Source organism: Coturnix japonica, unplaced genomic scaffold (assembly GCF_054131305.1).
Source record: "Coturnix japonica strain WE unplaced genomic scaffold, WE-NBRP24 Scf100, whole genome shotgun sequence".
Classification (NCBI taxonomy): Eukaryota; Metazoa; Chordata; class Aves; order Galliformes; family Phasianidae; genus Coturnix; species Coturnix japonica.
The window spans coordinates 718-12,925 of NW_028189003.1; the positions used below are offsets into that span (position 1 = coordinate 718).

The following is a 12,208-nucleotide window of genomic DNA, read 5'->3' on the forward strand; positions in this document are numbered from 1 at the left end:
AAATAAGGAGGAAAAGGGTCTTCCAGTGGGATTTTGGGGTAAAATGAGAGAGAAAAAGGGTCTTCCATTGAGTCTTGGGGTAAAATGAGGAGGAAATGGGTCTTCCAGTGGGTTTTGGGTAAAATGAGGAGGAAAAAGGGTCTTTCAATGGGATTTGGGGTAAAAGGAAGGGGAAAAAGGGTCTTTCAATGGGATTTGGGGTAAAATAAGGGGGAAAAAGGGTCTTCCAATGGGATTTGGGTTAAAATGAGGAGGAAATGGGTCTTCCAGTGGGGTTTTGGGGTAAATAAGGGGGAAATGGGTCTTCCAGTGGGTTTTGGGGTAAAATAAGGAGGAAACGGGTCTTCCAGTGCTAAAATGGGAGGGAAAAAGGGTCTTCCATTGAGTTTTGGGGTTAAATGAAGGGAAAAAGGGTCTTCCAGTGGGATTTTGGGGTAAAATGAGGGGAAAAAAGGGTCTTCCAGTGGGTTTTGGGGTAAAAAAAGGGGAAAAAAGGGTCTTCCATTGAGTTTGGGGGTAAAATAAGGGGAGAAAAGGGTCTTCCAGTGGGTTTTGGGGTAAAATGAGGGGAAAAAAGGATCCTCCAACGGGTTTTTGTGTAAAATGAGGAAGAAATGGGTCTTTTCAATTGGGTTTTGGGTAAAATAAGGAGGAAAAGGGTCTTCCAGTGGATTTTGGGGTTAAATGAAGGGAAAAAGGGTCTTCCAGTGGGATTTTGGGGTAAAATGAGAAGGAAATGGGTCTTTCAATTGGATTTGGGGTAAAATGAGGAGGAATGGCCTTACAATGCGTTTTTTGGGTTAAAATGAGGGGAAAGGGTCTTGGGTTAAGAAAGGGGTGAAAAGAAGTGTGACTTGGTGCAATTTTGGGGTAAAAGAACAGAGAAACGGGTCTGAGGGTAGAAAAAAGCATCGAAGGTGTGATTTTTTGGGTTGAAAAAAGCGGATTTTGGTTACTGACCCTTCTGAAATCTTCGGGTTCGTCTTCGGGTAACGACGGGGTGGGTGATGGGGTGGCTGAAAGTCGATCGTCCGGGGTGGGGTCCGGGGCAGGGGGGGGTAACGTGGGACCCCCCCCCCCTAAACTCAGCCCTAATTGTGAACTGAGCTCGCTCTGATCGATGGTGGTGAGGGCGGGGGGTAATAAGGGACCTGGGCTGCCGGGGGGGGTAATGAGGAGGGGGCGGCGAAGGGGGCGGCCAAGGGGGGTCCAGTTCCTGTTATTGGGAGAAAAAAGAGGGGTTTTGGGTGAAAATCAGGCTGAATTGGGGTTTTATGGGGAGGGGGGAGGAGAGAGAAATGGTTTTTTGTTTATGGGGAGGGGGGGTGTATCTATCATGATACCAAATCATAATAGAACTCCCCCCCCCAAATCATGAGACCCCCCCCCCCTCAAGTACCCCCATATCATGATAGGACCCCCCCATACCATGATAGAACCCTCCTCCCCCCCCCCCCCCCCCCCCAAATACCCCCAAATGATGACAGACCCCACCCCCCAACCCCCCCCCCATTATAAGTACTTGGGGGGTCTCACCCACTCTTTTCCCCTCCCCCCCCCCCCATATCATGACAGACACCCCCCCCCATTATAAGTCCTTGGGGGTCTCACCATAGACAGCCCCCCCCCCTGCTCCATTAACCCAAATCACAATAGACCCCCCCCCAAAATACCCCCAAACCATGATAGAACCCCCCCCCCAAACCACGATATAACCCCCCTCCCCCCCAAAATCAAGACAGCCCCCCCCCCTAAATACCCCCATATCATGATAGGACCCCCCCCAAATACCCCCATATCATGACAGACCCCCCCCCCAAACCCAACCCCCCCATATCATGACAGACCCCCCCAAATAATGATAGACCCCCCCTCCCAAATACCCCCATATCATGACGCCCCCCCAAATCATGATAGACCTCTCCCCAAATGACAGACCCCCCCCCAAATCATGATAGACCCCCCCTCCCCCCTCATATCATGACAGAGCCCCCCCAAATGATGATAGACCCCTCCCCAAATGACAGACCCCCCCCAAATCATGATAGACCCACCCCCCAAGACCCCCCCTCCATCTCCCCCCAAGACCCCATTATAAGCCCTTGGGGGTCTCACCATAGACAGCCCCCCCGGCAGCAGCCCCCCCCCCCCCCCCCACTCCATTAACCCAAATCATGATAGACCCCCACCCAAATACCCCCATATCATGATAGGACCCCCCCCAAATCATGATAGACCCCCCCCTCTCCCCCCCAAATCATGACAGACCCCCCCCATATCATGATAGAACCCCCCCCCCCCAAATACCCCCATATCATGATAGAACCCCCCACCCCCCCCCCAAATCATGATAGACCCCCATCCCAAATACCCCCATATCATGATAGGACCCCCCCCAAATCATGACAGACCCCCCCATATCATGATAGAACCCCCCTACCCCCCCCAAATACCCCCAAATGATGACAGACCCCCCCCCATATCATGATAGACCCCCCCCCCCAAATACCCCCATATAATGATAGGACCCCCCCCAAATCATGACAGACCCCCCCATATCATGATAGAACCCCCCTACCCCCCCCAAATACCCCCAAATGATGACAGACCCCCCCCCCAAATCACAATAGACCCCCTCCCCAAATACCCCCATATCATGATAGGCCCCCCCCCCCAAATCATGATAGACCCCCACCCCAAATCACAATAGACCTCCTCCCCCCCAAATACCCCCATATCATGATAGGACCCCCCCCCAAATCACGACAGACCCCCCCCAAACCCAACCCCCCCCAAATCATAATAGACCCCCCCCAAACCCAACCACCCCCCCCAAATCATGATAGACCTCACCCCCCCTCCCAAAATAATGGTAGACCCCCCCAAATCATGAGACCCCCCCCCAAAATACCCCCAAATCATGACAGACCCCCCCAAACCCACCCTTCCCCCCTCCACCCCCCCATATCATGACAGACCCCCCCCCAAATGATGATAGACCCCCCCAAAGCCCCCCCCCATTATAAGTCATTGTGGGGGTCTCACCATAGACAACCCCCCCGGCAGCAGCCCCCCCCCCCCCCCCCCCTCCCCCCCGCTCCATTAACCCAAATCACAATAGACCCCCCCCACTAAATACCCCCAAATCATGACAGACCCACCCCCCCCCAAACCCAACCCCCCCCAAATCATGACAGACCCCCACCCCAAATCACAATAGACCTCCCCCCCCCCCAAATACCCCCATGTCATGATAGGAACCCCCCCAAATCATGACAGACCCCCCCCCCAAACCCACTCTTCCCCCCTCCCCCCCCCCCAAATCATGACAGACCCCCCCACAAATACCCCCATATCATGACAGACCCCCCCCAAATCATAATAGACCCCCCACCCCCAAACCATGATAACCCCCCCCCCATTATAAGCCCTTGGGGGTCTCACCATAGACAGCCCCCCCGGCAGCAGCCCCCCGCCCTGTTCCATTAACCCCGGCCCGATTCCCACGGGGATATCGAGGGGCTGCACCCCATATGGGGGGGCAAAGGGGGGCTCCTGGGGGGGGCCGGGGGGGTCCCCGAGCTCGTCGAAATCAGCCACGGCCAATGAAGGGTCGGAGTCCAAAGAGATGGGGGGGATCTCAAACTCCTCGTCACCCAGGCTGGGGGTGTGGAAGGTCTGGAAAAGAGAGAGAAAATGGGGGTTTTTAGACCCAAAATTGGGGTTTTTTAGGCCCAAAATGGAGGTTTTTAGGCCCAAAATGGAGGGGTTCGGGTTAAAATGGGGGGGTTTTAGGGTCGAAATGGGGGGTTTGGGGTCAAAATGGGGGTTTTTAGGGTCAAAATGGGGGAGTGGGGGGGTTGGTTGGGGTATAATGGGGGTGGATTGGCCCAAAATGTGGGTTTTTAGACCCAAAATGGGGGGGTTTAGGGTTAAAATGGGGGGTTTAGGGCTAAAATGGGGGTTTTTAGACCCAAAATTGGGGTTTTTTGGCCCAAAATTGAGGTTTTTTGGCCCAAAACGGGGGTTGGGGGGGGTTGGTTTGGGCATAAAGGGTCTAAAAATGGGGTTTTTAGATCCAAAAATGGGGGTTTTTAGGGCCAAAAAGGGGGGGGTGGGGGGGTTGGTTGGGTATAACGGGCCCGAAATTGGGATTTTTAGGCCCAAAATTGGGGATATTGAGCCCAAAACTGGGGATTTTAGACCCAAAATTGGGAGCTGGGGGGGATATTTGGGGCATAATGGGCCCAAAATTGAGGGGTTTAGACCCAAAATGGGGGTTTAGGGCCAAAAATGGGGGTTGTGGGGGTTGGTTGGGGCATAATGGGGGTGGATGTGACCAAAATGGGGGTTTTTAGGCCCAAAATTGGGAGCTGGGGGGATATTTGGGGCATAATGGGCCCAAAATTGGGGGTTTTAGACCCAAAATGGGGGTTTTTAGGGCCAAAATGGGGGCTGGGGTGTTGGTTGGGGCATAATGGGTCTAAAATGGGGTTTTTAGACACAAAAATGGGGGTTTTTTGGCCCAAAAAGGGGGGGTGGGGGGGATATTTGGGTCATAATGGGCCCAAAATTGGGGATTTTAGCCCCAAAATGGGGAAAATGGGGGGGTTTAGGGTTAAAATGGGGGTTTTTAGGGTTAAAATGGGGGGTTTAGGGTTAAAATGGGGGGGTTTAGGGCTAAAATGTGGGGATTTAGGGCTAAAATGTGGGGATTTAGGGGTCAAAATGGGGGGATTTAGGGCCAAAATGGGGGGGTTTAGGGTTAAAATGGGGATTTTAGGGTTAAAGTGGGGGGTTTAGGGGTAAAAATGGGGGTTTTAGGGGTAAAATGGGGGGTTTTAGGGCCAAAAATGGGGGGTTCAGGGCTAAAATGGGGGATTTTTAGGGCCAAAAATGGGGGTTTTTAGACCCAAAAATGGGGGTTAGGGGGGTTATTTGGGTCATAATGGGCCCAAAATGGGGGTTTTTAGGCCCAAAAAAGGGAGCTAAGGGGGTTATTTGGGTCATAATGGGGGTGGATGTGACCAAAATGGGGGTTTTTAGGCCCAAAAAGGGGGGTTGGGGGGTTGGTTTGGGCATAATGGGCCCAAAATGGGGGTTTTTAGGGCCAAAAAGGGGGATTTTAGGGGTAAAATGGGGGGTTTAGGGCTAAAATGGGGGTTTTTAGACCCACAAAAGGGGGTTGGGAGGTATATTTGGGTCATAATGGGGGTGGATTGGCCCAAAATGGGGGTTTTTAGGCCCAAAATGGGGGGTTTAGGGTCAAAATGGGGGTTTTTAGGGCCAAAAATGGGGGTTGGGGGGGGGGAGTTTGGGCATAATGAGCCCAAAATTGGGGGTTTTAGGCCCAAAATGGGGGGGGTTAGGGCCAAAATGAGGGGTTGGGGGAGTTGGTTGGGGCATAATGGGGATGGATGGGACCAAAATGGGGGTTTTTAGACCCAAAATGGGGGGGTTTAGGGCCAAAAATGGGGATATTAGACCCAAAATTGGGGGTTGGGGGGGTTATTTGGGTCATAACAGGCACAAAATTGGCACTTTTTGACCCAAAAATGAGGATACTGGGCCCAAAATAGGGAGGTGGGGGGGTTGGTTGGGGCATAATGGGCCCAAAATGGGGGTTTTTAGGGTCAAAAACGAGGATATTGAGCCCAAAAATGGAGATATTACACCTAAAATTGGGAGCTGGGAGGATTATTTGGGTCATAATGGGCCCCAAATTGGGATTTTTAGGGTCAAAATGAGGGGGTTTGGGGTCAAAATGGGGGTTTTTAGGGTCAAAATGGGGGTTTTTAGGGTCAAAATGGGGGAGTGGGGGGGTTGGTTGGGGTATAATGGGGGTGGATTGGCCCAAAATGGGGTTTTTAGACCCAAAAACGGGGGTTTTTAGGGCCAAAAACGGGGGGTGGGGGGGATATTTGGGTCATAATGGGCCCAAAATTGGGGATTTTAGCCCCAAAATGGGGAAAATGGGGGGTTTAGGGCTAAAATAGGGGGGGGGTTTAGGGGTAAAATTGGGGTTTTAGGGTTAAAATGGGGGGTTTAGGGTTAAAATGGGGGGGTTTAGGGCTAAAATGTGGGGTTTTAGGGTCAAAATGGGGGTTTTTAGACCCAAAAATGGAGGTTGGGGGGGTTGGTTGTGGTATAATGGGCTAAAATTGGGGTTTTTAGGCCCAAAATGGGGGATTTAGGGCTAAAATGGGGGTTTTAGGGTCAAAATGGGGGGGTGGGGGGGTTGGTTGGGGTATAAAGGGCCTAAAATTGGGGATATTGGGCCCAAAAAAGGGAGCTAAGGGGGTTATTTGGGTCATAATGAGGGTGGATGTGACCAAAATGGGGGGTTTTAGGCCCAAAAAGGGGGGTTGGGGGGTTGGTTTGGGCATAATGGGCCCAAAATGGGGGTTTTTAGGGCCAAAATTGGGGTTATTGGGCCAAAATTGGGGTTTTTAGGGCCAAAATTGGGGTTTTTAGGGCCAAAATTGGGGGGTGGGGGGGTTGGTTGGGGCATAATGGGGATGGATGGGCTCAAAATGGGGCTTTTTAGACCCAAAATTGGGGTTTTTAGGCCCAAAAAAGGGAGCTAAATGGGTTATTTGGGTCATAATGGGGGTGGATGTGCCCAAAATTAGGGATTTTAGACCCAAAAAAGGGAGATGGGGGGATGGTTTGGGCATAATGGGCCCAAAATGGGGGGTTTAGGGTCAAAATTGGGGGTTTTTAGGGCTAAAATGGGGGATTTAGGGCCAAAATGGGGGGATTGAGGGGTTGGTAGGGTCATAATGGGCCCAAAATTGGGGTTTTTAGGCTCAAAATGGGGGTTTTAGGCCCAAAATGGGGGGGTTTAGGGCCAAAATGGGGGTTTTTTGGCCCCAAAAAGGTGGTTGGGGGGGTTATTTGGGTTGTAATGGACCCAAAATTGGGGATTTTAGACCCAAAAAATGGGGGTTGGGGGGGTTATTTGGGGAGGATGGGGCTAAAAATGGTGATTTTTGACCCAAAAAAGGGTCCTAATGGGGGTGGATGTGCCCAAAATTGGGGATTTTAGACCCAAAACCAGCATTGAGATGTGCCCAAACTTGTCATTTTTGACCCCAAAATGGACATTTGTTCCATTAAGGAGGCTTTGAGACCCCAAAAATGGCACTTTTGGACCCAAAATTGGCACTTTTGGACCCAAAATATCTCTAAGGAGATAAAGGGGGTAAATGACACCAAAATCGCCATTTTTAGCCCCAAAATTGCCACTTTTTGCCCCAAAATGACCATAATGAGTCTATTAAGAAGTTAATTGAGTTGAATACCACCAAAATTGGGTCTTTTGGGTCTAAAAATGGCATTTTTTGACCCAAAATTGGCACTTTTTACCCCAAAATGGCTCTAAGGAGATAATGGGGCTAAATGACACAAAAAGTGCCATTTTTAACCCCAAAATTGCCACTTTTTACCCCCAAATGGCCCTAATGATGTTATTAAGAAGCTAATGGGGGTGAATAACACTAAAATTGGGTCTTTTTGACCCAAAATTGGCACTTCTTGACCCAAAAAGGCTCTAAATAGATAATGGGGGTAAATGACACCAAAGTTGTCATTTTTAGCCCCAAAATTGCCAATTTTGGACCCAAAATGGCCCTAATGGGTTTATTAAGAAGCCAATGGGGTTGAATAACACCAAATTTGGGACTTTTGGACCCAAAAATGGCATTATTTGACCCAAAATGTCTCTAAGGAGATAATGAGACTGAATGACACAAAAAATGGCATTTTTTGACCCAAAATTGGCACCTTTTACCCCAAAATGCCCCTAGTGATGTTATTAAGAAACAAATGAATGTGAACAACACCAAATTTGGGACTTTTTGACCCAAAATTGGCACTTTTGGACCCAAAATGGCTCTAAGAATATAATGGGAATAATGACACAAAAAATCGCCATTTTTAGCCCCAAAATTGGCACTTTATGCCCCAAAATGACCCTAATGATGTTATTAAGAAGCTAATGGGGTTGAATATCACCAAATTTGGGTCTTTTTGACCCATAATTGGCAGTAATGAGATAATGAGACTAAAAGAGACAAAAAGTGGCATTTTTAGCCCCAAAAGTGGCACTTTTTGACCCAAAATGTCATGAATAAGTTTGTTAAGGAGTTAATGGGGGTGAATAACACCAAATATTGGACTTTTTGACCCAAAAATGACATTTTTTGACCCCAAATTGGCACTTTTGGACCCAAAATGGCTCTAAGGATATAGTGAGGCTAAATGACAAAAAAATTGCCATTTTTAGCCCCAAAATTGGCACTTTTTGACCCAAAATCACCATAATGAATCTATTAAGAAGTTAATTGAGTTGAATACCACCAAAATTGGATCTTTTGGGTCTAAAAATGGCATTTTTTGACCCAAAATTGGCACTTTTGGACCCAAAATGGCAGTAATGAGATAATGAGACTAAATGATACAAAAAATGGCATTTTTTGACCCAAAATTGGCACTTTTTGACCCAAAATGTCATGAATAAGTTTGTTAAGGAGTTAATGGGGGTAAATAACACCAAATTTGGGACTTTTTGACCCAAAATTGGCATCTTTTGACCCAAAATTGGCACTTTTGGACCCAAAATGGCTCTAAGGAGATAATGGGGGTAAATGGCTCCAAAATCGCCATTTTTAGCCCCAAAATTGGCACTTTTTGACCCCAAATGGAGCCTGGACAATGCCTAAAGGGGTTAATAAACAACATATGACCAAAAATCGTTATTTTTTGGTCCCAAAATCGTCATTTTTCGCCCCAAAATCGGCACTTTTGGACCCAAAATGGCACTAATGAGATAATGAGTCTAAATGACACTAAAAGTGCCATTTTTAGCTCCAAAATCACCATTTTTTGCCTCAAAATCGAGCCTGGAGGGTACCTAAAGGGGTTAAGGAACCACAAATGACCCAAAATCGTTATTTTTTGCCCCAAAATCGTCATTTTTCGCCCCCAAATTGGCACTTTTTGACCCAAAATGGCTCTAAGGAGATAATGGGGGTAAATGGCTCCAAAATTGCCATTTTTAGCCCCAAAATCGCCATTTTTTTGCCCCAAAATGGAGCCTGGACGATGCCTAAAGGGGTTAAGAAACAACATATGACCAAAAATCGTTATTTTTTTGTCCCAAAATCGTCATTTTTCGCCCCAAAATTGGCACTTTTTGACCCAAAATGGCTCTAAGGAGATAATGGGGGTAAATGGCACCAAAATCGCCATTTTTTAGCCCCAAAATTGGCACTTTTTGCCCCCAAATGGAGCCTGGATGATGCCTAAAGGGGTTAATAAACAACATATGACCAAAAATCGTTATTTTTTTATCCCAAAATCGTCATTTTTCGCCCCAAAATCGGCACTTTTGGACCCAAAATGGCACTAATGAGATAATGAGTCTAAATGACACTAGAAGTGCCATTTTTAGCTCCAAAATCACCATTTTTTGCCCCAAAACCGAGCCTGGAGGGTACCTAAAGGGGTTAAGGAACCACAAATGACCAAAAATCGTTATTTTTTTGCCCCAAAATCGTCATTTTTCGCCCCAAAATTGGCACTTTTTGACCCAAACGAACTTTAAGGAGATAATGGGGGTAAATGACACCAAAATTGTCATTTTTAGCCCCAAAATTGGCACTTTTGGACCCCAAATCGCCATAATGAGTCTGTTAAGAAGTTAATGAGGTTGAATATCACCAGAACTGGGTCTTTTGGGTCTAAAAATGGCATTTTTTGACCCAAAATTGGCACTTTTTGACCCAAAAGAGCTCTAAGGAGATAATGGGGGTAAATGGCTCCAAAATCGCCATTTTTAGCCCCAAAATTGGCACTTTTGGACCCAAAATGGCACTAATGAGATAACGAGACTAAATGACACAAAAAATGGCATTTTTGACCCAAAATTGGCACTTTTGGACCCAAAATGGCTCTAAAGATATAGTGGGGCTAAATGACAATAAAATTGCCATTTTTTGACCCAAAACCGAGCCTGGAGGGTACCTAAAGGGGTTAAGGAACCAGAAATGACCAAAAATCGTTATTTTTTTAGCCCAAAATCGTCATTTTTCGCCCCAAAATTGGCACTTTTTGGACCCAAAATGGCTCTAAGAATATAATGGGGATAATGACACAAAAATCGCCATTTTTAGCCCCAAAATTGCCATTTTTTGCCCCAAAATGGAGCCTGGACAGTGCCTAAAGGGGTTAAGGAACCACAAATGACCAAAAATCGTTATTTTTTAGCCCTAAAATCATCATTTTTCACCCCAAAATCGCTACCTCAGCTCCAGTCAGGAAGTGATGGGCCGCCCCCGTGATGGCCAAATAGTTGTCATTGCCGCCGGGAAACTGGGGGAAAAAAAGCAGATTTCGGTTAAAAACCACCCACCCCAAATTCTTCCGTTTTCATCCGACCCCATAAAACCCAAAAAACCCCAAAAAATGACCCAAAATCGCTGGAAATTGACCCAAAAATCAACCCCCCCCCCCATATTTACCACACAACCCGACGCCGTTCCCTCATACACAACGGCCCTAAATTCACCCGAATTAAGCCCAAAATCCACCTGAAATCAATCCAAAAATAATCAAAATATACCGATAGGCCCCAATAGAGGCTCATAGGGCCCAAAAAACCCCAAAATCGGCTGATTTTGCCCCAAAAATCCCATAGAGAAACGACGCTCACCTCCATGGTTTCGCCGCCCGACCAGGCCGCGGCCGGGGACCGGAAGTGATGGCTGCGCGCCTTCTCCTTCCTCTCTATGGTATTCTACTTCCGGTGAGGAACCATAGAGACGAGCAAGGGGTTTTTAATTAAAGATAAACTAATTAATATGTAAATGAGGGGGAAAGGGGGGATAGAATGGATCCAAATGGGGATTTAAATAGAATTGTGGGGTTGGAATAAGGGGGAGGTGATAATAAATAGCTTGGGTGGGCTGTTGGAGGACTGGGATAGAGCGGCCACCGGAAGCGGAAGTAGAGGGTGAGGAGGAGGAAATGGCGGGAGGGGGGAGAGGAAATGGCGGCGGGGAGGGGAGGGGGGAGGAGGAAGAAAATGGGGGGTCCCAGAAATCGAATGGATTTCAACCAAAATCGCATGTTTTTAACCCAAAATCTCCCATTTTTAACCCAAAATCTCCACACAAACACCTCCAAAATCTCCTCATGGAGTCCACTATCTTTTCCATCAGAAACTGAACCAAAATCTCCCATTTTTACCCCAAAATCACCACACAAACGCCTCCAAAATCTCCTCATGGAGTTCTCCATCTTTTCCATCACAAACAGACCCAAAATCTCCCATTTTTACCCCAACATCTCCACACTAACATCTCCAAAATGCCCTCATATTGTCCTCCATCTTTTCCATCACAAATTGACCCAAAATCTCACATTTTTACTCCAAAATCTCTCATTTTTACCTCAAAATCTCCACACAAACTCCTCCGAAGTCTCCTCATGGAGTTCTCCATCTTTTCCATCAGAAACTGACCCAAAATCTCCCATTTTTACCCCAAAATCTCCCATTTTACCTCAAAATATCCACACAAACACCTCCAAAATCTCCTCATGGAGTCCTCCATCTTTTCCATCAGAAACTGACCCAAAATCTCCCATTTTTACCCCAAAATCTCCACACAAACTCCTCTCAAGTCTCCTCATGGAGTTCTCCATCTTTTCTATCACAAACTGACCCAAAATTTCCCATTTTTAACCCAAAATCTCCCATTTTTACCTCAAAATCTCCACACAAACACCTCCAAAATCTCCTCATGGAGTTCTCCATCTTTTCCATCAGAAATTGACCCAAAATCTCCCATTTTTACCCCAAAATCTCCACACAAAGACCTCCAAAATCCCCTCCTGGAGTCCTCCATCTTTTCCTTCACAAATTGACCCAAAATCTCCCATTTTTACCCCAAAATCTCCACACAAACACCTCTAATATCTCCTCATGGAGTCCTCCATCTTTTCCATCACAAACAGACGCAAAATCTCCCATTTTTACCCCAAAATCTCCACACAAACACCTCCAAAATCTCCTCATGGAGTCCTCCATCTTTTCCATCTCAAACTGACCCCAAATCTCCCATTTTTAACCCAAAATCTCCCATTTTTACCTCAAAATCTCCACACAAACACCTCCAAAATCTCCTCATGGAGTTCTCCATCTTTT

General features: G+C 47.2%; 1 protein-coding gene across 1 annotated transcript; it reads right to left on the reverse strand.

Moving 5' to 3' along the window:
• Nucleotides 1-833: 833 nt before the first annotated feature.
• Nucleotides 834-11,833, reverse strand: LOC107307038 (uncharacterized). The gene is made up of 5 exons (XM_085534797.1): nt 11,768-11,833; nt 10,715-10,798; nt 10,306-10,374; nt 3,445-3,678; nt 834-1,216 (listed from the first exon to the last, which is right to left on the reverse strand). Exons 1-5 carry the CDS (start codon nt 11,825-11,827, stop codon nt 953-955), a joined length of 711 nt encoding a protein of 236 aa, XP_085390923.1. The 5' UTR covers nt 11,828-11,833; the 3' UTR covers nt 834-952.
• Between the last annotated feature and the right edge of the window lie 375 nt (nt 11,834-12,208).